The 27,884-nt window shown below is 38.3% G+C and overlaps 1 protein-coding gene across 4 annotated transcripts in view; it reads left to right on the forward strand.

Moving 5' to 3' along the window:
• JAK2 (Janus kinase 2) overlaps positions 1 to 27,884 on the forward strand; it is a 164,348-nt gene that overhangs the window by 34,451 nt on the left and 102,013 nt on the right. For all 4 annotated transcript variants that reach the window (XM_030919371.1, XM_030919374.1, XM_030919372.1 and 1 more), the window contains one exon: positions 11,598 to 11,846. In XM_030919371.1, the coding sequence (XP_030775231.1) occupies positions 11,627 to 11,846 (220 nt within the window). In that variant the 5' untranslated portion in view covers positions 11,598 to 11,626. The remainder of the gene's footprint in view (positions 1 to 11,597; positions 11,847 to 27,884) is intronic.

A 27,884-nucleotide genomic window follows, 5' to 3' on the forward strand; every position in this document is an offset into this window, starting at 1 on the left:
TGGGTCCATTTCTATTATATATATTTTTCTTTTAACTCTTCCATTTTTTTTTTTTCATGTTTAATAAGTTTCAACTGACTATTGTACATGATGGGTGATAGTGTAGAAACTCCAGATGGTGTGGATTTCAGTCTTTCTCTGAAGTAATGAGTTTTGTTCTAGCAGGCAGTTAAATTACTAGCAGATCAACTTGATCCTGTGAGGCTTGGTTTTAGGCTTTGTTGGGACAGGTCTATTTCAGTTTTGCCATTAGTTCTGGTAAGTGGCTCTTATTCTTCCAGTGTGGCTTTTCTGGAGTTTCAGTGGAAAGCCTGAGATATTTACCAGTTCCCTCTAACACTAAACCCTGACTCTTCCGGATCAGATAGCTATTGAAATGTCTTCCCAGTTCTTTCAGATTTCTAGCTATTACCTCTCCCTGGGCTTGGATTTTCGTCCTATGGATGGGGATTCAGGAGTCAGGCCCCACTGGCGCCCATTTTCCTGAGATTTCTGCCCTCAATTTTTAGCTTTTCTAGCAGCTCCAAACTTCATTCTCTGATACTTTCACCCAGTAAGACTGCAGCTTTTTACAAGAGCTCTGTCCCCTCCTCTGGCTCCTGCCTGTACACAACAGACTGTATGTGTAGTTGTCTCAGGATGGAAGAAGAGTAAGTGTGGGCTTCATTCAGTGTATTCCCCTTCTTTCAAGGGTCATATCCCTCCTGATTTGTATCTGCTTTTGTTTCCTTGACAATGCCTTCAAATGGTGTTTTTATAAATATATATTTTTAAAAAGTTTATAATTGTTATCAGGAACATTAGTTAGTATAAACTACTCTCTCATTATCAAAAATCTATATGTTAAAAATTACTTAAAATTGTTACTATTTATCATTTCCTTGGTGTTTGGGGCAGAAGAGAATGCACATAATTTTTTTGAACTTCTCATTAAGGGAGGCAACCCAGCCTTGGTCTGGAGATTCTGAAGTTATATTGTATGTGTAATAAAATAATTATTTTGTTATTTTTATGAGCATAGCATTAATAAATTAAATATTCAGTAAGATTTGTATCTCAGGATTTTTCTACCTGCTAAGACTAGATCGTTCGACAAGGCAGATGAGGTTCTTTGTTGAGTTATAAGGTATTGAAGCCTATAATTTAGTAGTGGAAAGAGCACATAGCAAGAGTTGTACGATGAGGTTGGAGAGGTAGGCAGCAAACAGATAATGGAATTTTAGTCTAAACATTCGTAAAATTTGAGGGTGGCTCCTGTGTGGAGATTAGGTTACTGGGAGGCAAAGCAGACTTAGAGAAAATAGTTAGGAGGACATTGCAATAATTCAGGAAATAAATAATAGCTGTTTAGTGTATGATGGTGGTTGTGGAGAAAAAAGCCAATGGATGGATTTGAAATATAGTTTGGAAGTAAAACTATCAGTACATATTGATGGATTGGATATAGGGGTGAAAGAGAGAAGAATAAAGGTTGACCAAATTCTTTTTGTCTCAAAGTATGAAAGCTTGTTAAGACCTCTTTTCTGTTTGTATTTTCTTTCTTGCTCAGTAAGAAAACAACCCAAAACACTTTTTTCTAATAACTTATATCTTCTTCTTTTGTGATAAAAAAAATATGAGTGGTCTTTAGAGTACAATACAAAATTCTTTTACATTTCACCTCACCATATTTAGTTTTACCAAAGTAGTATAAGAATAATTGTAGGAAAAACATAGTTTATCTACTTGGACTATAAAATTTTGGTATACTAAAAAAAAGTAAATCAGAATGTTTATATCTTGCAATAGAATGCAGAATCACATGGATATTAAAGGTAAACATATTTCAAATGTATTTTATATTCTTGGCTTCTTCTTCAGACCACTCCATTGCCTTTTGGGACATTTCTGTGGAAAAGTTGAGAAGCACTGACCTATCTGAACCTTCCAATCCAGCCAAACTTGTCTCTGCTTTGTTCCAGGAACATGTTGTGTACATTCCTCTTTCCATGTTTTGCATGCTTTTCTCCCTGCCAATAATGCCCTGTTTTTCATTACTTGTCAAAATTCTATTTTTCTTTTAAGGTTCAGCCTATGTTTTAATTATTGTGTGAAACTGCTAAAACCTTTCTTTGTTTTTAGTAATTATGATCATTTTCTTCTTGTCATTTTGTAGCACTTAATTTTTAAAATTTATTTTGTACTTAGATGATGTATAATTTACTATAAATTAGATTTTTAAGAGTTGGGAGGAACAGTGGAAATTTAATTAATTTTATTATACAAGTGAGGAAGATGAGATTCATTTGTCAGGTAACTAGTTTGCAATAAGAAAGGGTGAAACATTTTTGGGTCTCTTGGCTCCCAGGTAATTTTTCTAATCTACTGCATTACTTTATGTATATTTATTGATCTGAAATGTTGTGTCTCTTACAATTATGTAGTATATGAGTAAAGTTTGAAAATAAGAACTTTTAAAATGTGATATTTGAGGTACTGGTTTTCGAGTGTATATGTATGGATTGACTGAAATTTATTAAAACTTGTATTTACTCTTTCTTTTTTTTTTTTGGTAGAGACAGGTTCTCACTGTGTTGCCCAGGCTGGACTTGAACTCCTGGGCTCAAGTAATCCTCTCACCTTGGCTTCCCAGAGTGCTGGGATTACAAGTGTGAGCCACTGTACCCAGCCTCTTATTTACTCTTTATTCAACAGATTTATTAATCAACACATGTTGATGAAACTTAATTATAGCTTTTATATACTCTTCATTTATTCAACAATTTTCATGTGTCAGAGAGTATCCTGGGCACTGAATGCAGTAGTAAATAATACATTAAGGTTCTTATTTTCAGGAAACTTTCATTCTAGTGGTACAAGACAGTGAGCACAATCATAATCTAATCTATGGTGGGAAAACATCAGAACAGCTGTGGCCACTTGAGTGGTCGGAGCAGGGATTGATGGAGAAGGAGCATGAAACAACTTTTTGGGATGCTGATAATTTCTTAGGGCTTTGGGTTACATAGGTATATGCAGTGTCCAAACCTATTGACTGGTACACTTAAGATTTGTGCATTTGATTGTATTTAGGAGGGAAAAATCCTGTAAAACTAGAATAGATGTAACTTATATGAGAGTTATAAAGGACAATATGTTAAACACCCATGAAACTACCACCCACCCCAGGAACTAGAACGTTGCCAGCAGTTTGCACCTACATACATGTTTCTCCCTAGCTATCCTCCTGTCTATCTTGCAGAAGTAACCATTGTGTATTGTATTTTGGGATTAACATTTCCTTGATTTTTGATTTTTTTTTTTTTTTTTTTTTTTTTGGCAGGGGGTAGGTTTAACACATGTATATGCCTAAACAATGTACTATTCAGTTTTGCTAGTTTTTGAAATTTAGAAAAACGGTATTTTACAGCTTACAGTTTTCTGTAACTTACTGCTTTTACAACATTGTATTTTTAAGATTTACCCATGTTGCATAAAGCTATAGTTCATTTATTTTAACAACTGAGGAACAGATTCTATAGTATAAATGCACAAAAGTATTTACCTATTTTCCTGATAGTTTGGGTTGTTTGCAGTTTTTGCCATTGGAAGCTGAGGTGCAATGAATATTCTTGTAATGTGTTTCTTGGTGTAAATATGCATGAGGTTTGTGACTAGATAAAGAATTGTAGCAGTTCTCAGAATGTGGTCTCTAGAGGATGCCTGGGTATCCTAAAAACCTATTCAAGGGTTTAATGAAATTAAAATAATTTTCATAATAATGCCAAGATGTTAAATGTCTTTTTCATTGACTTGACATATGCACAAATGGTACAGAAGTAATAGTGAGTGAAACTGCTGGCACCTTAGCACAAATCAAAGCAGTAATGCTGGCTGTAGTTGTGATCACTGTATTCTTTTCTTTTTTTTTTTGAGACAAGTTCTCACTTTGTTACTCAGGTTGGAGTGCAGTGCAGTGGCATGAGCACAATCACTGCTTACTGCAGCCTCAACCTCCTGGGCTCAAGTGATCCTGTTGTTTTCTTTCTTGTCATGTACTTCCAGGAAAAGAAAAAAGCCAATTCAAGTCACTTAATTCTTTTGATTCTTTTTCGTAGAAAAGCATCAGTGCATTTTCTAAATGATTGAATTCATTAAAATTCAGGAAACATTTACTGAGTGCCTATGGAATTCTGGGGTATGTGTGTATGCTTAAGGCAGTGTGATTTCCAGTTAACATCCTTTCTGTTCTAAACACATGATTGTGTCGTATTAAAATATAAAAAGAGAAAAAAATTCCTGAATAAAAATAGATCAAGCTGTACATACATATAGATTACAAGTGCAAAATAATGAGTGTGGTTAAAGCCTATGCCATGCTTGCTGGGTTTCCTGTACAGAAGTAGGCATTGGAGACAGTTTTACTCTTGTGGTACAACATGGACGACTAGAGGCAGGTCCAGGATGTTACTTTTACTGCCAGCCATCGCTTCCCTCCAAATAGACTATTGGAAGGGGAACCTCCTGCCAAATGCTGCCTATTGCTATAGCTTTGGATAAGTTGCAAGCTTAGGAAGATGAAATGATATGATTTAGGAACTCCAGGATAAAGCAAAGTATCTCGCCCCTTGTGACTGACTGGATCTGCATCGTATCAGATACCTCCTCAAGGCAGGAATTTTAACCTGCTGTTATAAAACCTGGTTCTAGATATATAGATAGCCCAGTTAGGCTAAGTTGTGGCAGCCACAAATTGTTAGATGAGTAGGGTGACCACAGACTGTGTATGTGTGTGTGTTGAGGGCGAGGTGAGGAATGGTGCAGTGAGCCTGCAAACCAAATTGCAAAATGTATGAAGAAACGCAGTGCTAAGAAAAATAGTCAACAAAATTAAAAATTGAAAAATGAATTTTTTCCTGATAAAATTTAAAAATGTAGGTAAACCTCTAATTGAAATGTAACACACAAACAGGAAAGTATGCTACTCATAAATGCACAGCTTAACAAATTTTCATGAAGTGAACACACCTTTGTTAACCACTACTTAGATCAAGAAATAGAATATCACCAGAATTACTGGCAGAAGGCACCCCAGAGGTCTCCCTGTGCCTCATGCCGGTTATTCTCTATGCCCTCCCACTATCCCAGCCCTGCCAAGCTAACCATTATCCTAACTTTTTCACCATGAGAAAGAAATGGAGGGATATGGAAGTGAGCTTGAGAGGCTTCCATGGTCAGTGAACAGTTCAGGTAAAATAATTTACAGGAAATAACAAAGAAGTAGCATTTGACTGCATAGTAGCTGAGAATTTCCTAGAATAGAAAAAAGACATGAATCTTTAGATTAAAAGTATATCGTCACTTTTGATCAAAATAAAGAAAAACCTACATCAAAACCTTTTCAAAAATATTGCAGAACATTGCTGCTAATGCAAACAAGTTTTAAACTACTTGAGGTAAAGCAATGACATGTAGGAGTGATAGCTGACTTCATATTTATGTTAATAGATACCACAAAACAATGCAGTAATATCTTTAAAGTTCTGGGTTAAGAAAATTATAAATAGAATTTTGAGAGTGAGGGCAACACATTTTTTTCAAAGACTACAACTTAAAAACCCACAGAGCCTCACTGAAAGTTCTACTAAAAGATACATTTCAGCAGGAAAAAGTGGGTCCAGAAGGAAGACCAAAAACAATGGTGAGCACAAAACAATCCAAAGTCAATGGTGAGCACAAATTGATAAAATTCTAGCAAATTTACTCCTTACTGCTAAGAACTTCATTTTAATTAACTTTCTATCTTTTCAGAAAACCAATTCTTAGATTTGTTGATCTTTCCCATCATTTTTATAGTCTCTATTTCATTTATTTCTGCTCTGAACTTCATTATTTCCTTCCTTCTGTTAACTTTGGGCTTTGTTCTTCTTTTCTAGTTCCTTGAGGTGTAATGTTATGTTGTTTGACATCTTTTCTCCTTTTTGATGTAGGTATTTATTGCTATAAACTTCCCTCTTGTAACTGCTTTTGCTGCATTTAATATTGACTATAATAAGATACGATGTAATAGATTTCAAGGAATTATGTATTTTTGAACAAATTAATTCCTTAAAGTTGCATATCCAATCGCAGATGAACTTCAAAAATCTTGTAGTTTTATATCTGTTACAGTAATTGCAAGGTTTTGTTGTTTTGATATATTAGAAGTTCTAGAATTGTTATATCCTCTTGATGAATTAATCCCTTTATCATTATAGAATTACCTTCTTTGTCTCTTTACTGTTTGTGACTTAAAGTCTGTTGTATCTGATATACCTTTGCATGGAATATCTTTTTCTATCCCTTTACTTTCAGTCCATGTGTATCTTTAAAGGTGAGACAAAGTTTTATAAGTAGCATATAGTTGGGTCATGTTTTTTAATACACTCAGCCATTCTCTATCTTTTAAGTGGAAAGTTTAATCTGTTTACATTCAAGTTTATTCTTGATATGTGAAGGCTTATTCATATCATTTTATTTATTGATTTCTGGTTGTTTTGTAGGTCCTTTGTTCTTTTCTTTCTCTCATATTGTTTAGCGTTGTGATTTGTTGGTTTTCTATAATGATAACATTTGAATCCTTTCTTGTTTGTGTGTGTTTGCTTTACCATTGGGTTTGATACTTTCGTCATCTGTTTTTCATAATGGTAGTAATTGTCCTTTTTTGTTTGTTTGTTTCTTTTTTGAGACAGGGTTTTGCTCTCATTCTGTCCTCCAGGCTGGAGTGCAGTGGTGCGATCATGGCTCATTGCAGCCTCGACCTCCATGGTCTCAGGTGTTCCTCCGGCCTCAGCCTCTCAGGTAGCTGGGACTACAGAAGCCTGCCACCATGCCTGGCTAATTCTTTTGTATTTTTTTGTAGAGATGTGGTTTTACCATGTTGTCCAGGCTGGTCTTGAACTCCTGGGCTCAAGCAGTCTGCCTGGCTCAGCCTCCCAAAGTGCTAGGATTATAGGCTGGAGCCACTGTGCCTGGCCCTAACATTGTTCTTTGACTTCCAAATGTAGAACTCCCTCAAGCATTTCTTGTAGGTCTGATCTAGTAGTGTTGAATTCCCTCAGCTTTTGCTTGCTTCAGAAAAACTTTCTCCTTTGCTTAATGAAGGATAATTTTGCTGGGTATAGTATCCTTGACTTGCAGGTTTTTTTTTTTCCGGCACTTTTTTTTGATTTATTTTTTATTTTATTATACTTTAAGTTCTAGGGTACATGTGTACAACATGCAGGTTTGGTACATATGTATACATGTGCTGTGTTGGTGTGCTGCACCCATTAACTCGTCATTTACATTAGGTATATCTCCTAATGCTATCCCTCCCCCCTCCCCCCTTCCCATAATAGGACCCGGTGTGATGTTCCCCTTCCTGTGTCCAGGTGATTTCATTGCTCAATTGCCACCTAGGAGTGAGAACATGTGGTGTTTGGTTTTTTGTCCTTGCGATAGTTTGCTGACAGTGATGGTTTCCAGATGCATCCATGTCCCTACAAAGCATGAACTTATCCTTTTTTATGACCGCATACTATTCCATGGTGTATATGTGCCACATTTTCTTAATCCAGTCTGTCAATGATGGACATTTGGGTTGATTCCAAATCTTTGCTATTGTGAATAGTGCCGCAATAAACATATGTGTGCATGTGTCTTTATAGCAGCATGATTTATAATCCTTTGGGTATATACCCAGTAATGGGATGGCCGGGTCAAATGGTATTTCTAGTTCTAGATCCTTGAGGAATCGCCACACTGTCTTCCACAATGGTTGAACTAGTTTACAGTCCCACCAATAGTGTAAAAGTGTTCCTACTTCTCCACATCCTCTCCAGCACCTGTTGTTTCCTGACTTTTTAATGATTGCCATTCTAACTGGTGTGAGATGGTATCTCATTGTGGTTTTGATTTGCATTTCTCTGATGGCGAGTGATGATGAGCATTTTTTCATGTGTCTGTTGGCTGCATAAATGTCTTCTTTTGAGAAGTGTCTGTTCATATCCTTTACCCACTTTTTGATGGGGTTGTTTGTTTTTTTCTTGTAAATTTGTTTGAGTTCTTTGTAGGTTCTGGATATTAGTCGTTTGTCAGATGAGTAGATTGTAAAAATGTTCTCCCATTCTGTAGGTTGCCTGTTCACTCTGATGGTAGTTTCTTTTGCTGTGCAGAAGCTCTTTAGTTTAATTACATTCTACTTGTCAGTTTTGGCTTTTGTTGCCATTGCTTTTGATGTTTTAGACATGAAGTCCTTGCCCATGCCTATGTCCTGAATGGTATTGCCTATGTTTTCTTCTAGGTTTTTTATGGTTTTAAGTCTAACATTTAAGTCTCTAATCCGTCTTGAATTAATTTTCATATAAGGAGTAAGGAAAGGATCCAGTTTCAGCTTTCTACTTATGGCTAGCCAATTTTCCCAGCACCATTTATTAAATAGGGAATGCTTTCCCCATTTCTTGTTTTTGTCAGGTTTGTCATTCCATTCTCTCTTGGCCTGTAATGATTCTGCTGAGAAATCTGCTGTTAGTCTGATGGAGCTTGCCTTAGAAATGACTAGACACTTTTTTCTTGCTGTTTTTAGAATTCTCTCTTTGTCTTAGACTGTTGACAGTTTGACTCTAATGTGTTGTGGACAACCTGTTGGAATTTTCTTTTGGGGGCTCTCTGAGCTTCTGTATCTGGATGTCTAAATCTCTTGCTACACTTGGGTAGTTTTCAGCTATTATTTCACTTACCAGGTTTTCTATTCCTTTTGTATTTTCATTGTCTTCCAGAATACTGAAAATTCTAATATTAGGTTTCTTTATGGTATCCCATACGTCATGCAGGCTTTGTTCATTCTTTTTTTTTTTTTTTTTTAGTTTTGTTTAATGGGGTTATTTCAGAAGCCCTGTCTTCAAGTTCAGAAATTCTTTCTTCTGCTCAATTTAGTCTATTATATATGCTCTAGAATGTACTTTTTATTTCATTAAATGAATTCTTCAGTTTCAGGGTTTCTTGTTTTCTTTTTAAATGATATCTCTGTCTGGTAAATTTCTCATTCATATCCTGAGTTTTTTTCTGGTTTCTTTGTATTGTTTATCTGTATGCTTTTGTATCTCCCTGAGCTTCTTTAATATCATTTTTTAAATTCTTTTTCTGGCATTTCATGAATTTCTTTTGGATTGGAATCTTTTGGTAGAAAATTATTGTGATCCTTTGGTGATGTCATATTTCCTCATGTTTCCATGTTTCTTGTGACCTTACTTTGATATCTACACATCTGGTGTAATAGTCACTTCCATTTTTTTGCATTTGCTTTCATAGGGTAGGACTTTTTCCTGAAGATTTGGTTGGGGTGTTGGTTGGCCAGGGCACTTTGGGTTTGAATCTGAGTGCATACAGTAGTGTAGTCTCTGTAAGATTTTTTTTCCTCTGTAAACAGCATCAGTGGTGTCTGTGATTTCCTCAGTGGCATAGTGTGTGGTTGTGAAGGCTGTGGTGAACTTTTGCTGGGGATGGTGACACCAGCTGAACCGATCCTCAGTCCTCAGTGGTGGCAGCAGTTGGACAACCATGCCGGTACATTAGCCCCAGGGTGGCTTACATTAGTAATGGTGTTAGTGGGTCCAGGCAGTCCAATTTTTGGGTCTCCAGGTGACTTGTTTGGGTACCAGCAGTGGCAGTGATGGGCTGGGCAACTGAGTGGGTCCACAGGCCCCTGGGCAGTGAGCATGGCATGGGCCATGTCAGTAGCAATGGTAGGACAACCTCTGGCTCTCCAATTGTCTGTGCTTATGTTGGCGGTGACAGCGATAGGCTGGGTAGGCAAGTTCTAAAACCTGCAGGTGGCAAGTGTGAGTGGGAACCAGCTGTGGTGGTAGTGGCAGGTTGGGTGGGTCACATCCTCAGACCCCCAAGTGGAATGCTCAGTTGACACTGGATGTGGACAAACTGGTGCGATCCCAAGGCCCCCAGATAACATGCTTGGGTACTTGGCAGTGGGGTGCTGAACTGGGCAGGATGAGAGTATCCTCAGGTCCTCCAGTAATGTAAGCAGGTGCTGTTTATGGTGGGCAGGAATGGGATGATTTCCAATTTCCTGGTGGAATGTTCAGGTGGGGGCGGCAGTGGCTGTGCTGTGTCCTGATGCTGGGGAGGGGTGGGGTTGCTCTCAGTGGGAGCAGTTGTAGGGAGCTGGCTGGGGAGTGTGCACTGCAGCTGCAGGTGGAGTCTGCAGATGTGATGAAGCTATAGTCAGGGTGCATGTATTTTGACACTAGCGGCAGCAGCCTGCAATGGTGGCAGCTGTAGGTGGTAGAGCTTGTCCTCAGGGCACATACAAATGTATGGCAGCCCTTCTGCTGGGAGCATTGGGGTTACTGCCAATGGCTTGTGCTTTGGTCCCATAGGCAACAGCCAGCAGTGGAAGTGACTGTGAGTGGAGGATGTCAGTGGGGCTCTGGGGGTGGGGGATATGCAGGGGCTATTGGACTCCAGGGTAGGATGCATTCTGGTGGGGGTTGGGCTTTAAAAATGGCACTGTGCTGCAGCTGTTTAGGAATTGGGGGTATGTTGGATCAGCGTAAGCTCCCTCTCTAAGGCAGTGTCATTGTGCAGTCTCCAGGCAGCTCCTATGTTACTCCCAGGGCCCATGAAAGTTGAGAGGCTCTCTTGTGTCTGGGATTGTAGGAATTTGTGGTGAAAATGTGTGCCACTGGGAGTCTCTCACTTACTCTTTCCCCACATTGTGCAGGCTCTCTAGGCTTCCGGCTGATCCTGGCTGAGCAGGCTGCCCCACTTCCCTCTCCTTCCTTGCTTTAGGTGTTTTCTATCACTTCTCTGTTGAATTTCAGTGTTCTCTCTTAGACGAACTATTTGAAGTGTGATTATCTACTTGCTACTTTGGTTCTTCTTTGTGGAGGAGGCTAGTACCAGATACTTCTAGTCAGCCTTCTGGATCCCTCTTCCCCCAATTTGAGATCTCTTCTTCTGTTGTCTGTAACTGAGTTTAATGCTTGTTTGTTCATGTTAGGAATTTATATCATCTTCCTCAATTAGGTTGTTAACTGGAATTTTATAATCTTTGTCCACAGGAAGTTTAAAATGTGTGATTTCTTGCATTGTGCTTTGTATGTAGTAGTACACGCTATTTATCCAGCTAATGGATTTGACAGCCATTGCTGTCAAGGAGCAGTCCTTCTTTGTATATGAAGGATGCCTTATCAATATTATTTACATTTGTAACTTCATTCATTCATTCATTCATTCATTCATTTATTTATTTTTGAGACAGAGTCTCGCTGTGTCACCCAGACTGGAGTGTGGTGGAGTGCGGAGGCTCACTGCAGCCTCAACCTCCCAGGCTCAAGCGATTCTTCTGCTCTGCTCCGAGAGTAGCTAGGACTACAAGTGCGTGCTGCCACGCCCAGCTAATTTTTTTGTTTTTTATTTTGTATTTTTTTTGTAGAGACGAGGTTTCACCATGTTGCTGAGGCTTGTCTCCAACTTATGGGCTCAAGCTATCTGCCCGCCTCGGCCCCGCAAAGTGCTAGGATTATAGGTGTAAGACGCTGCGCCCAGCCCATTTGTAACTTTATTGTTTTCTCTTACAGGCAAATATTCTGAAAAAGACTGCGTGGGAATGGCCTGCCTTACTATGACAGAAATGGAGGGAACATCCACATCTTCTATATATCAGAATGGTGATATTTCTGGAAATGCCAATTCTATGAAGCAAATAGATCCAGTCCTTCAGGTGTATCTTTACCATTCCCTTGGGAAATCTGAGGCAGATTATCTGACCTTTCCATCTGGGGAGTATGTTGCAGAAGAAATCTGTATTGCTGCTTCTAAAGCTTGTGGTAAGCATTAAAAAACAGCCTTTTCCTTTTTAATCCATGTATTATTGTTTTAATTATGCTATGCTAATACTAGGTACATGCATAATATATATATATTATTTTTTTTAATGCTTGTATGTCTGGCATATGTGTTTTCACATGCATGGAAAATGAAAGTGTTACTGGAGTACAACTTATGGTGAATCTGCTTTGGGCTAGGTATCAAAACAAACCGATGGCCATAAATGTTTGCTGAGTATTCTTTATAATTACATATATAATCACATCCTGTCATGGGCTATCTCATGACGTAAGTTAATATTAAAGCTAGATCCTGAGGGCAACATGAAAGCAAAGAATTAATGTTTTGAAATGTGTTTTTGATTTAAAATCTTGATTAAATGGTTGACAAACCATCATTTTCTTCTAGTTAGCTTCTGAAGACCTTTGCCAATCTTTCCTCATATATATATATATCTCTTATACCTTTGGTGTATCTTGAAATCATTTTTACTCTTGAGACCTGATTATATTGTCTGTGGACCAAAACTATGAACCAGAGAACTCTTTCTGTAGAGCTAACACATTTTACTAGACCACTGAGGTTACTATAGAGCCTATTATCATGGTATCTCATTTTTAAATGTTCTTTTAATAGAAAGACTAGTTGACGCATAAGTTTTGTTTTGAAGAATTGTAGTATGATTTTATTTGTAGAGGTAAATTAAATGTCTAATGTAGTATTTATAAGAATGTATGATGACATCAATTTATTCTGTTTAATTTAAGATCAGTATAGGTCAGAATTGCCATTAACTGTAAGTTGGAGGAAGCTAGGTACATTTCAAGTTCCTTGTAGCTATTTTGAAAAATACAATACATTGTTGTTAACTATAGTCACCCTACTCTTCTGTCAAACATTTGAACTTGTTCCTTCTGTCTGTATTTTTGTGCCCATTAACCAACATCTCTTCATTCCCCCCTTCCCACCTATATAACCTTGCCAGTCACTGCTACCAATCCACTCTACCTTCACGTGATCAACTTTTTAAGCTCCTACACATGAATGAGAACTTGTGTTATTTGTCTTTCAGTTCCTGGCTTATTTCACTTGACATAATGACCTTCAGTTCCATCCATGTTACTGTGAATGACATGATTACATTCTTTTTTATGGTGCCATTGGGCCCCAGGGGAGTAGGCATTCTGTTGTGAGCTGGGCTTCCAAAATGTCACCTTGCTGTAGCTGCTTACGACTCAGGGGGAGTGTGGGACCCAGTGTGAACTTCCTCACTGGAATAGGAAATGCTTTTGTGCTGTCTCTGGGCAGCCCTCTATGTTAATTTTCTGTCCTGCAAGGGTCTAGGGTCTCTCCTGTGACTAAAGTTGCAGGGGTTCACAGTAGGATGTGGACCATTGGGCATCTCTCACTTACCCTTTCCGTATGTGGAGTCTCTCCCAGCTTCTTGCCACTCCCGGCAGAGCAGGCTGTCTTGTTTCGTCTCCTTCCTTGCTTTTCTATTGAATACCAGTGTTCCTCTTGGATAATCTACTCAAAGTGTGATTATATACTCATGGTTTTAGTTTTTAGTGGGGGAAGTGGATATGAGAGACCTCTAGTCAGTGATCTCGACTATATTGTAAAGTCTGTATTTTTTGTTGTATATAGTCTCTGAAATCTCTGATCTTTTAGCTTGTAGTAAGATTTTAGCTCGTAAGATTTTTTTAGCTTGTAAGATATTTTAGCTTGTAAGATTTTTTTTAGCTGGTAAGATTTTAGCTTGTGAGATTTTAGCTTATAAGATTTTTAGCTTGTAAGATTGATTTTTAGCTTGTAAGATTTTTTTTTTTGACAGATTTTATTGAATTCCTAGAGCCAAAAGAAAATAATAGAAAAGAACAACTCTTTCAGTCTTTGCAGATTGGCTCTGTGTTGGGGCACTCATTCAGTGTTTACCCAGTCCATTTACAACTCTGCCTTAGCCTTCCCTTCCTGCTTGTGCTGACTCTAAAGAACAGCTTGAGGTGAAAGCTTAGGGTCTTTTCTTCTAATTGCCATTCCTTGGGCATGCATGTGGCTTTTCTACTCTCCAATACATAGAGATGCTTTTTAGTGCCGTCATTTCCCAAAGAAACTCTCCTCTCTCATCTATTTTTTGGTTTTCATTGTGTTTTCAGTGTGTTTATTGTTTGCCTCAACTTTAGGCCTCTGCTCCAGGTTGTTCATTTGCAATGTTTTCAATGAATGTCTTCTGTGTAGCTGCTTTTCTGCCCTGAGAAAGTCCTGAATTAAGTGGAACATAGGTGTGCTCTTTGCATCGTTTCTTCAGTCAGTCCCCAGTCAGGTCAAAAGAAAGGAAAACAGTTTTTTGAGATTAAGGTCAGCTCTGTTCACTCCAGAGCCCTGCAGGGACCAGAGTTTCACACTGGGAACACCAATTGCCATTTTCAAGACTTTGCTTAACTAGAGGGAGTGAAGTGGGGGTTGCTAGGCAGGATGTGGGGGTAGTGGGTGGTTAAGGGAAAGTAAAAATGCTGCACAACTTTCCTGCCATTTTTAGTTGCTGTTTTCTTGATTCAGCATTTAATCTGATTGCTGCATATCTTTGCCTATTTTCTATAGTTTATGTGAAGTTCATTCTGACAGTTTTTACTCATTTTTTCCCCCCTACTGCTGTGGAGAAGGATAGGCCCTTGGAACTACCTACTCCACCATTTTCACTGATGTTACTTTTTTACTTCTATAATCATGGAAGTAAAGTTTAAGATTTTTCTATCCATATTATTGAGATTACCCTTGGTATCGTAGTCAAACTAAATTCACAAAATGTGTCAATTTTTCTGTTCCCTCTTGGTCTATTCTCTGTGATAGTATACTTAAGATGGAATTGTCTTTCATGTTTGATTGAACTCAAATATAAATCTTGTCTGGGCCTGATGGTGCTTTTTCTTTCTTCTTTGTTATGCTTCTTCCTTCCCTTCTTCTGTCTCTTTCCTGCTCCTTCTTTCTTTTCTTCTTTTGTTTAAGTGGATAGAGTCTGTTCCCTTTTTTTTTGATGGGTATTTTAAAAAATTATTATCATACTTTTAAGTTATAGGGTACATGTGCTCAACGTGCAGGTTTGTTACCTATGTATACATGTGCCCTGTTGGTGTGCTGCACCTATTAACTTGTCATTTACATTAGGTATATCTCCTAATGCTATCCCTCCCCCTTCCTCCCACCCCACGACAGGCCCCAGTTTGTGATGTTCCCCTTCCTGTGTCCAAGTGTTCTCATTGTTCAATTCCCATCTATGAGTGAGAACATGTGGTGTTTGGTTTTTTGTCCTTGCGATAGTTTGCTGAGAATGATGGTTTCCAGCTGCATCCATGTGCCTGCAAAGGAAACGAACTCATCCTTTTATATGGCTGCATAGTATTCCATGGTGTATATGTGCCACATTTTCTTTTTTTTTTTTTTCATTGCTCAACAATTTTATTACTAAGGAACCAGTGATGAATGAAACACAGCTAAATATCATTGCTGGCCCAATCATTCAGTCATTGAAGTTAATAACATTTTATCTGCTCCTTGAGTCTGTGACACCTTCTTCTAAGTGTTGGTGATGCTTTAATGAAAGAAAAAAGAAAAAGAAAGAAAGAAAAAACAGACCAAAACACATCCTGCCATTGTGGAGTTTACATTCTAGCATGGGGAAGAAGGAACATAAGGAAACAATAAACACTGCAAATTACATGAATGACAGAAGATGAAAGAGGCTATGGAACAATACAGATTGTACAGACAGCATAAGGGGGACTCAAAACTGAAGTTAAATTGTAACTTTAAATCATGCCTTTAACATGCTGTCCCTGCTGCCTTTTCAGTTAAATGCTTTGGCTCTGAGGTTCCCTTTAGGGCCACCCCAGGCCTCCGTCATCCTGGAATCTGCTGCTGCTAATGGGAAACATGGAATTCAAATTTAATGGCAGTGTTCATTTTAATTAAGAACTCCTTTCCTCCAGTGCCTAGCAAGCTAATTTAGCATGCTTTTTAATTGATAAGTTATTTCCCTAAGCTGGGTTCATGGTCCAATTGAACTAGCCAGTATCTCAATTAGATTTGCCAGAAAAGCCATATGTAAAATACTATTTAGGCTTACTAAGCTAACCTTTTCAGTTAAACCAGCCCCTTTACTGCTCACAGAAGGAAAGATAAACAGAATAAAAAAAGCTTTGTCATTAACGATTTTTGTGCTGGGATGATAGAAACCACTCTCTGCTTAAAGCAGAACTGAGTGCTCTCCACCATAACCACATTGACGATATCATCTACTTTAGGTACATATCCATCAGGAAGTTTCACAGAATCCAAGGTGAAAAAGATATTATTACTTATCACCCCATTTCTTCCACGTATGTGAGTAATGCGGACCTGTGAGTATAAATAATGGAAATGATTATGAGAAAGCCCAATAATCACTGTAACCAGCTGTTCACCTCCTCACTCTGGGTCCTGCAGGTCACTTCGATGCAAATCAATAATTCCCAACCTGGTTGACCCGTTGCCAACACCAGGGGTGCTTTGCAAGGATCCCCATGTCCACGCTCCACCACAGACCAACGAAATCAGGCTCTTCAGGGATGAGGCCTGGGTCTCTGATGAGAAATCCTGCTCTAAATATTACCAAAATATGTCCATTACCCTCTATTGCCCTGAATTTCCTGGTCATATTCAGACTCCAATACCCAAATCATTCTCAGCATTTACTGTTAAGCTCAAGTCCCACAACACACTTCATTCATTCTTTCCCTACAATTTTCTGGCACAAAGATTGTTTTTCTTCCTCCTGTTGTTGGAGGATTCTTTTTTTTTTTTTTTTTTTTTGAGACGGAGCCTCGCTCTGTCACCCAGGCTGGAGTGCAGTGGCCAGATCTCAGCTCACTGCAAGCTCCGCCTCCCGGGTTCACGCCATTCTCCTGCCTCAGCCTCCCGAGTAGCTGGGACTACAGGCGCCGCCACCTCGCCCGGCTAGTTTTTTGTATTTTTAGTGGAGATGGGGTTTCACCGTGTTAGCCAGGATGGTCTCGATCTCCTGACCTCGTGATCCGCCCGTCTTGGCCTCCCAAAGTGCTGGGATTACAGGCTTGAGCCACCCCGCCCGGCCTGGAGGATTCTAATAACATTTGGGTATCAAGTAAAATGATGTGCCAAATTTTCTTAATCCAGTCTATCATTGATGGACATTTGGGTTGGTTCCAAGTCTTTGCTATTGTGAATAGTGCCACAATAAACATATGTGTGCGTGTGTCTTTATAGCAGCATGATTTTTAATCCTTTGGGTGTATACCCAGTAATGGGATGGTTGGGTCAAATGGTATTTCTAGTTCTAGATCCTTGAGGAATCGCCACACTGTCTTCTACAATGGTTGAACTAGTTTACAGTCCCACCAACAGTGTAGAAGTGTTCCTATTTCTCCACATCCTCTCCAGCACTTGTTGTTTCCTGACTTTTTAATGATTGCCTTTCTAACTAGTGTGAGATGGTATCTCCTTGTGGTTTTGATTTGCATTTCTCTGATGGCCAGAGATGATGAGCATTTTTTCATGTGTCTGTTGGCTGCACAAATGTCTTCTTTTGAGAGGTGTCTGTTCATATCCTTTGCCCACTTTTTGATGGGGTCGTTTGTTTTTTTCTTGTAAATTTGTTTAAGTTCTTTGTAGGTTCTGGATATTAGCCCTTTGTCAGATGAGTAGATTGCAAAAATGTTCTCCCATTCTGTAGGTTGCCTGTTCACTCTGATGGGTAGTTTCTTTCGCTGTGCAGAAGCTCTTTAATTAGATCCCATTTGTCAATTTTGGCTTTTGTTGCCATTGCTTTTGGTGTTTTAGTCATGAAGTCCTTGCCCATGCCTATGTCCTGAATGGTATTACCTAGGTTTTCTTCTAGGGTTTTTATGGTTTTAAGTCTAACATTTAAGTCTGTAATCTGTCTTGAATTAATTTTTGTATAAGGTGTAAGGAAGGGATCCAGTTTCAGCTTTCTACATATGGCTAGCCAGTTTTCCCAGTATCATTTATTAAATAGAGAATCCTTTCCCCATTTCTTGTTTTTGTCAGATTTGTCAAAGATCAGATGGTTGTAGATGTGTGGTATTAATTCTGAGGGCTCTGTTCTGTTCCATTGGTCTATATCTCTGTTTGGTACCAGTACCATGCTGTTTTGGTTACTGTAGGCTTTAGCATAATTTGAAGTCAGGTAGCGTGATGCCTCCAGCTTTGTTCTTTGGCTTAGGATTGTCATGGCAATGCGAGCTCTTTTTTGGTTCCATATGAACTTTAAAGTAGTTTTTTCCAGTACTGTGAAGAGAAGTCATTGGTTGCTTGATGGGAATGGCACTGAATCTATAAATTGCCTTGGGCATTATGGCTATTTTCACGATATTGATTCTTTCTATCCATCAGCATGGAGTGTTCTTCCATTTGTTTGTGTCCTCTTTTATTCCGTTGAGCAGTGGTTTGTAGTTCTCCTTGAAGAGGTCCTTCACATCCCTTGTAAGGTGGATTCCTAGGTATTTTATTCTCTTCAAAACAATTGTGAGTGGGAGTTCACTCATGATTTGGCTCTCTGTCTGTTATTGGTATATAAGAATGCTTGTAATTTTTGCACATTGATTTTGTATCCTGAGACTTTGCTGAAGTTGCTTACCAGCTTGAGGAGATTTTGGGCTGAGATGATGGGGTTTTCTAAATATACAATCATGTCATCTGTAAACAGGGATAATTTGACTTCGTCTTTTCCTAATTGAACACCCTTTATTTCTTTCTCCTGCATGATTGCCCTGCCCAGAACTTCCAACACTAAGCTGAATAGCATTGGTGAGAGAGGGCATCCCTCTCTTGTGTCAGTTTTCAAAGGGAATTCTTCCAGTTTTTGTCCATTCAGTATGATATTAGCTATGGGTTTGTCATAAATAACTCTTATTATTTTGAGATACATCCCATCAATACCTAATTTATTGAGAGTTTTTAACATGAAGAGCTGTTGAATTTTGTCAAAGGCCTTTTCTGCATCTATTGAGATAATCATGTGGTTCTTGTCCTTGGTTCTGTTTATATGCTGGATTACGTTTATTGATTTGCGAATGTTGAGCCAGCCTTGCATCCCAGGGATGAAGCCCACTTGATCATGGTGGATAAGCTTTTTGATGTGCTGCTGGATTCGGTTTGCCCGTATTTTATTGAGGATTTTTGCATCGATGTTCATCAGGGATATTGGTCTAAAATTCTCCTTTTTTTTTGTATCTCTGCCAGGCTTTGGTATCAGGATGATGTTGGCCTCATAAAATGAGTTAGGGAGGATTCCCTCTTTTTCTATTGATCGGAATAGTTTCCAAAGGAATGGTACCATCTCCTCCTTGTACCTCTGGTAGAATTTGGCTGTGAATCCCTCTGGTCCTGAACTTTTTTTGATTGGTAGGCTTTTAATTACTGCATCAATTTCAGAAGTTGTTACTGGTCTATTCAGGGATTTGACTTCTTCCTGGTTTAGTCTTGGGAGGGTGTTTGTGTTCAGGAATTTATCCATTTCTTCTAGATTTTCTAGTTTGTTTGCGTAGAGGTGTTTATAGTATTGTCTGATGGTAGTTTGTATTTCTGTGGGGTCGGTGGTGATATCCCCTTTATCATTTTTTATTGCGTCTATTTGATTCTTCTCTCTTTTCTTTTTTATTAGTCTTGCTAGCGGCCTATCAATTTTGTTGATCTTTTCAAAAAACCAGCTCCTGGATTCATTGATTTTTTGAAGGGCTTTTTGTGTCTCTATCTCCTTCAGTTCTCCTCTGATCTTATTTCTTGCCTTCTGCTAGCTTTTGAATGTGTTTGCTCTTACTTCTCTAGTTCTTTTAATTGTGATGTAGTGTGTCAATTTTAGATCTTTCCAGCTTTCTCTTGTGGGCATTTAGTGCTACACATTTCCCTCTATACACCGCTTTAAATATGTCCCAGAGATTCTGGTATGTTGTGTGTTTGTCTCATTGGTTTCAAAGAACATCTTTATTTCTGCCTTCATTTCGTTATGTACCCAGTAGTCATTCAGGAGCAAGTTGTTCAGTTTCCTTGTAGTTGGGCGGTTTTCACTGAGTTTCTTAATCCTGAGTTCTAGTTTGATTGCACTGTGGTCTGAGAGACAGTTTGTTATAATTTCTGTTCTTTTACATTTGCTGAAGAGTGCTTTACTTCCAATTATGTGATCAATTTTGGAATAAGTGCGATGTGGTGCTGAGACCGAGTCTTGCTCTGTTTCCCAGGCTGGAGTGCAGTAGCATGATCATGGCTCACTGCAACCTCCGCCTTCCGGGTTCAAGTGATTCATCTGCCTCAGCCTCCTGACTAGCTGGACTACAGGCACCCGCCACCACACCCAGCTAATTTTAGTATTTTTGGTAGAGACAGTGTTTTGCCATGTTGGCCAAGCTGGTCGCAAACCCCTGACTTCAGGTGATCTACCTGCCTCGGCCTCTCAAAGTGCGTGAGCCACTGCACCCAACCAGAGTCTGTTTCTTTAATGGTTATAGTTCTATTGAAGTTTTAAATTTATTTATCTTTTTAAAGTTATATTTTTGCAAAAATTGTCCATCTGTCTGTTTTTCAAGTTTATTGGCATAATGTTGTTCTAGCACTGTTTGTCTTCATAACTTATAATTATGCTTTTTTAAAGTTCTTAGTGTTTATCTGTGCCTCTTTTTTTCTTATTATCCTTGACAAAGATCTATTTTGCAAATAATCATCTTTTATTTTGTCACTTTTCCCTATTGGATTTTTATCATGTCCATCTATAACCTTTCTTTGGGATTACTCTATTGTCTTCTACTATATTGAGTAGATAACTTAGATCATTTGCTCTTATTTTCTAATATAAGCAGATAAAGCTACAGTGTTTCCTCTTGAGTTTCACTTTAGTTGTATTCCATGATTTTTAATACATGATATTGGTAATCATTATTCATTATAAATGCTTCTTAATGTATTTTCCTTTGACTTCTGAGTTATTTGGAAGTTATTTGTACATAAAAGAATGAATACAAGTATACTGTTTAAAAGTTGCTACTAAATAATGTTATTATAAATAATTTGTTGAAATATCACACATCTGTAAGTAGATGGTCATGTTAATAATTTAAATTCAGAATTTAAGTCTTTGTTGTCAGTTTGTCATTTGTGTCATTTCTGTCTACAGTGGAAAACAGTGAAAACGTAGCTAGGATAAAATACTTCTGTGTTCTGTAAGCATTATGTTTTAAATATATAGGATTAAAATTTTTACATACTCATTTTTGATTTAATTGAAGTATGGTCAGAGAACTTGGTATGTATGGTTATTCTAAAGACTTGTTTTGAGTTCACATGATTGTTGTGTTTGTGCTTGTGTGTGTACATGTATGCATATGTGTGAATGTTCTATATATGCTTGAAAATAGCTTGTATTATTTACTTGTGTGGTTTAGGTATTCTCTTGGTTCAGCGGCTTTCAACCGTTTGTGAATGTACCTTCTAAAAATATCTTTTAAGAAATTATGTATGCACTCACATTTTAAGTTGTCATTAAAAATCTTTCATTGTAAATTAAAATAGCACAAAGGATATAATTATTAGTGTATTGTGTAAAACTTGACACATTGTTCTTTTAAGAGTATTCATGACTTCTAAATATTTTTGTAATCTGATACCTATTAATTAAAACAACTCCCTCCCCGCAACCACATACAAGCATGGATTTTTATTATACCTCCAGTTCCGGGAAACTTGAAAATTTGAACCAACCTTTCTGCAGAGGACAACTGAAAAAACCAGATGAAATTTTAAAAAAATATCTGCTTGAAAGAGTCTCAGCAGATATATTTTAAAATATTGACATACCTCAGAGATATTGTGGGTTTGGTTCCAGACTATCTCAGTGAAGCAAATATTGCAATAAAGCAAATCACATGAAGTTTTAGGTTTCCCAGTGCAAATAAAAGTTATGTTTAAATTATTCTGTAGTCTGTTAAGTATGCAATAACATTATGTCCAAAAAAGTACATACCTTAATTGAAAAATACTTTATTGTCATAAAGCATTCACAATCATCTAAGCCTTCAGTGAGTTATAATCTTTTTGTTGGTGGAGAGTCTTGCCTTGATGTTGATGGCTGCTGACTGACCAGGATGGTGACTGCTAAACGTTGGGGGGTGGCTATGGCAATTTCTTAAAATGAGACAGTGAAGGTTGCTGCATCAATGGACTCTTCCTTTCATGAAAGATGTCTCTGTAGTATGCAATGCTATTTGATAGCATTTTACCTGCAGTAGAACTTCTTTGAAAATGGGAAGTTGATTCACTCAAACCCTGCCACTGCTTTGACTAAGCTGATGTAATATTATAAATCCTTTTTTGTCATTTCAACAATATTCACAGCATCTTCACCAGGAATAGATTCCATCTCAAGAAACCACTTTATTTGCTCATCCATAAAAAGCAATTCCTTATCTGTCCAAGTTTTATCATGAGATTACAGCAATTCAGTCACGTCTTCAAGCTCCACTTCTAATTTTAGTTCTCTTGCTACTTCTACCACATCTGCAGAGACTTCCTCCACTGAAGATTAAATCCGTCAAAGATCCATGAGAGTCAGAATCAGCTTCTTCCAAACTCCTGTTAATGCTGACATTTTGACCTCCTCTCATGAACTACAGATGTTTTTCATGACGTCTAGAATGGTGAATTCTTTCCATAAGATTTTTAATTTACTTTGCTTACATCCATGAGAGGAAACACTGTGACAGCCATAACCTTACAAAATGTGTTTCCCAAATACTAAGATTTGAAAGTCAAATTGCTCCTTGATTCATGGGCTGCAGAATGGATGTTATGTTAGCAGGCATGAAAACAACATGAAATTCAATGTACGTCTTCATCAGAGCTCTTGGGTGACCAGGTGCATTGTCAATGAGTAATAGTACTTTGACAGGAATCTTTTTTTCTGAGCGTTAGGTCTCAACGGTGGCTTAAAATATTCAGTAAACCATGCTATATACAGATGTGCTGTCTTCTAGGTTTTGTCGTTACATTTATAGAGCACAGGCAGGGTAATTGAACATAGTTCTTAAGGCCCATGGATTTTCAGAATGGTCAGTAAGCACTGGCTTCAACTAAAAGTCACTTGCTGCATTAGCTCCTCAGAAGAGAGTCATTCAGTTCTTTGAAACTTCGAAGGCAAGCATTGACTTCTCTCTAGCTATGAAAGTACTCCTAGATGGCATCTTCTTCCAACAGAAGGCTGTTTTGTCTACACTGAAAATCTATTGTTTATCAGTGATCTTTGTAAGATCTTTGGATAACTTGCTGCATTCTCTCCATCATCACTTGCTGCTTTACCTCTCACTTTTATGTTAGGGACATGGTTTCTTTTCTTTTCTTTTCTTTTTAATTTAAGTTCTAGGGTACATGTGCACAACGTGCAGGTTTGTTACATATGTATACATGTGCCATGTTGGTGTGCTGCACCCATTAACTCATCATTTACATTAGGTATATCTCCTAATGCTATCTCTCCCCCCACCCCCTCCCCACAATAGGACCCGGTGTGTGATGTTCCCCTTCCTGTGTCCAAGTGATCTCATTTTTCAATTCTCAACTATGAGTGAGAACATTCGGTGTTTGGTTTTCTGTTCCTGCAATAGTTTGCTGAGAATGATGGTTTCCAGCTGCATCCATGTCCCTACAAAGGACACAAACACATCCTTTTTTATGGCTGCATAGTATTCCATGGTGTATATGTGCCACATTTTCTTAATCCAGTCTGTCACTGATGGACATTTGGGTTGATTCCAAGTCTTTGCTATTGTGAATAGTGCTGCAATAAACATACGTGTGCATGTGTCTTTGTAGCAGCATGACCTATAATCCTTTGGGTATATACCCAGTAATGGGATGGCTGGGTCAAATGGTATTTCTAGTTCTACATCCTTGAGGAAATGCCACACTGCTTTCCACAATGGTTGAACTAGTTTACAGTCCCACCAACAGTGTAAAAGTGTTCCTATTTCTCCACATCCTCTCCAGCACCTGTTGTTTCCTGATTTTTTAATGACTGCCATTCTAACTGGTGTGAGATGGTATCTCATTGTGGTTTTGATTTGCATTTCTCTGATGGCGAGTGATTATGAGCATTTTTTCATGTGTCTGTTGGCTGTATGAATGTCTTCTTTTGAGAAGTGTTTGTTCATATCCTTTGCCCACTTTTTGATGGGGTTGTTTTTTTCTTGTAAATTTGTTTAAGTTCTTTGTAGGTTCTGGATATTAGCCCTTTGTCAGATGAGTAGATTGTAAAAATGTTCTCCCATTCTGTAGGTTGCCTGTTCACTCTGATGGTAGTTTCTTTTGCTGTGCAGAAGCTCTTTAGTTTAGTTAGATTCCATTTGTCAATTTTGGCTTTTGTTGCTGTTGCTTTTGGTGTTTTAGACATGAAGTCCTTGCCCATGCCTATGTCCTGAATGGTATTACCTAGGTTTTCTTCTATGGTTTTTATGGTTTTAGGTCTAACATTTAAGTCTCTAATCCATCTTGAATTAATTTTTGTATAAGGAGTAAGGAAAGGATCCAGTTTCAGCTTTCTACTTATGGCTAGCCAATATTCCCCGCACCATTTATTAAATAGGGAATCCTTTCCCCATTTCTTGTTTTTGTCAGGTTTGTCAAAGATTAGGACTGGTATATAAGAATGCTTGTGATTTTTGCACATTGATTTTGTATCCTGAGACTTACTGAAGTTGCTTATCAGCTTAAGGAGATTTTGGGCTGAGACAATGGGGTTTTCTAAATATACAATCACGTCATCTGCAAACAGGGACAGTTTGACTTCTTCTTTTCCTAACTGAATACCCTTGATTTCTTTCTCTTGCCTGATTGCCCTAGCCAGAACTTCCAACACTATGTTGAATAGGAGTGGTGAGAGAGAGCATCCCTGTCTTGTGCCAGTTTTCAAAGGGAATTTTTCCAGTTTTTGCCCATTCAGTATGATATTGGCTGTGGGTCTGTCATAAATAGCTCTTATTATTTTGAGATACGTTCCATCAATGCCGAATTTATTGAGAGTTTTTAGCATGAAGAGTTGTTGAATTTTGTCCAAGGCCTTTTGTGCATCTGTTGAGATAATCATGTGGTTCTTGTCCTTGGTTCTGTTTATGTGTTGGATTATGTTTATTGATTTGCATATGTGGAACCATCCTTGCATCCCAGGGATGAAGCCCACTTGATCATGGTGGATAAGCTTTTTGATGTGCTGCTGGATTTGGTTTGCCATTATTGAGGATTTTTGCATCGATGCTCATCAGGGATATTGGTCTAAAATTCTCTTTTTTTTTTTGTATCTCTGCTAGGCTTTGGTATCAGGATGATGTTGGCCTCGTAAAATGAGTTAGGGAGGATTCCGTCTTTTTCTATTGACTGGAATAGTTTCAGAAGGAATGGGACCAACTCCTCCTTGTACCTCTGGTAGAATTCAGCTGTGAATCCGTCTGGTCCTGGACTTTTTTTGGTTGGTAGGCTATTAATTATTGCCTCAATTTCAGAGCCTGCTATTGGTCTATTCAGGGATTCAACTTCTTCCTGGTTTAGTCTTGGGAGAGTGTAAGTGTCCAGGAAATTATCCATTTCTTCTAGGTTTTCTAGTTTATTTGCGTAGAGGTGTTTATAGTATTCTCTGATGGTAGTTTGTATTTCTGTGGGGTCGGTGGTGATATCCCCTTTATCATTTTTTATTGTGTCTATTTGATTCTTCTCTCTTTTCTTCTTTGTCTTGCTAATGGTCTGTCAATTTTGCTGATCTTTTCAAAAAACCAGCTCCTGGATTCATTGATTTTTTGGAGGGTTTTTTGTGTATCTATCTCCTTCAATTCTGCTCTGATCTTGGTTATTTCTTGCCTTCTGCTAGCCTTTGAATGTGTTTACTCTTGCTTCTCTAGTTCTTTTAATTGTGATGTTAGGGTGTCAATTTTAGATCTTTCCTGCTTTCTCTTGTGGGCATTTAGTGCTATAAATTTCCCTCTACACACTGCTTTAAATGTGTCCCAGAGATTCTGGTATGTTGTATCTTTGTTCTCATTGATTTCAAAGAACATCTTTATTTCTGCCTTCATTTCATTATGTACCCAGTAGTCATTCAGGAGCAGGCTGTTCAGTTTCCATGTAGTTGAGCGGTTTTGATTGAGTTTCTTAGTCCTGAGTTCTAGTTTGATTGCACTGTGGTCTGAGAGACAGTTTGTTGTAATTTCTGTTCTTGTACATTTGCTGAGGAGTGCTTTACTTCCAAATATGTGGTCAATTTTGGAATAAGTGCGATGTGGTACTGAGAAGAATGTATATTCTGTTGATTTGGGGTGGAGAGTTCTGTAGATGTCTATTAGGTCTGCTTGGTGCAGAGGTGAGTTCAATTCCTGGATATCCTTGTTAACTTTCTGTCTCATTGATCTGTCTAATGTTGACAGTGGAGTGTTGAAGTCTCCCATTATTATTGTATGGGAGTCTAAGTCTCTTTGTAAGTCTCTAAGGACATGCTTTATGAATCTGGGTGCTCCTGTATTGGGTGCATATATATTTAGGATAGTTAGCTCTTCCTGATGAATTGATCCCTTTACCATTATATAATGGCCTTCTTTGTCTGTTTTGATCTTTGATGGTTTAGAGTCTGTTTTATCAGAGACTACGATTGCAACCCTTGATTTTTTTGTTTTCCATTTGCTTGGTAGATCTTCCTCCATCCCTTTTTTGAGCCTATGTGTGTCTCTGCATGTGAGATGGGTCTCCTGAATACAGCAAACCGATGGGTCTTGCCTCTTTATCCATTTTGCCAGTCTGTGTCTTTTAACTGGACCATTTAGTCCATTTACATTTAAGGTTAATATTGTTATGTGTGAACTTGATCTTGTCATTATGATATCAGCTGGTTATTTTGCTCGTTAGTTGATGCAGTTTCTTCCTAGCATCGATGGACTTTACATTTTGGCAGGTACCAATGGCTGTTGTTCCTTTCCATGTTTAGTGCTTCCTTCAGGACCTCTTGTAGGGCAGTTCTGGTGGTGACAAAATCTCTAAGCATTTGCTTGTCTGTAAAGGATTTTATTTCTCCTTCACTTATGAAACCGATTTTGGCTGGATATGAAATTCTGGGTTGAAAATTCTTTTCTTTAAGAATGTTGAATATTGGCCCCCACTCTTCTGGCTTGTAGAATTTCTGCTGAGAGATGTGCTGTTAGTCTAATGGGCTTCCCTTTGTGGGTACCCCGACCTTTCTCTCTGGCTGCCCTTAACATTTTTTCCTTCATTTCAACTTTGGTGAATCTGACAATTATGTGTCTTGGACTTGCTCTTCTCGAGGAGTATCTTTGTGGCATTCTCTGTATTTCCTGAATTTGAATGTTAGCCTGCCTTACTAGGTTGGGGAAGGTTTCCTAGATGATATCCTGCAGAGTGTTTTCCAACTTGTTTCCATTTTCCCCGTCACTTTCAGGCACACCAATCAGATGTAGATTTGGTCTTTTCATATAATCCCATATTTCTTGGAGGCTTTGTTCATTTCTTTTTACTCTTTTTTTCTCTAGACTTCTCGCTTCATTTCATTCATTTGATCTTCAATGGCTGATACTCTTTCTTCCAGTTGATCGAGTCAGTTACTGAAGCTTGTGCATTTGTCACATAATTCTCATGTTATGGTTTTCATCGCTGTCAGTTCTTTTAACGACTTTTCTACATTGGTTATTCTAGTTAGCCATTCATGAAATCTTTTTTCGAGGTTTTTAGTTTCTTTGCGCTGGTTACGTAATTCCTCCTTTAGTTCTGAGAAGTCTGATCGACTGAAGCCGCCTTCTCTCAACTCGTCAAAGTCATTCTGCCTCCAGCTTTGTTCCGTTGCTGGCAGTGAGCTGCGTTCCTTTGGAGGGGGAGATGTGCTCTTATTTTTTGAATTTCCAGCTTTTCTGCCCTGCTTTTTCCCCATCTTTGTGGTTTTCTCTGCCTTTGGTCTTTGATAATGGTGACGT

The sequence above is a fragment of the Rhinopithecus roxellana genome, chromosome 16, assembly GCF_007565055.1.
Source record: "Rhinopithecus roxellana isolate Shanxi Qingling chromosome 16, ASM756505v1, whole genome shotgun sequence".
Lineage (NCBI taxonomy): Eukaryota > Metazoa > Chordata > Mammalia > Primates > Cercopithecidae > Rhinopithecus > Rhinopithecus roxellana.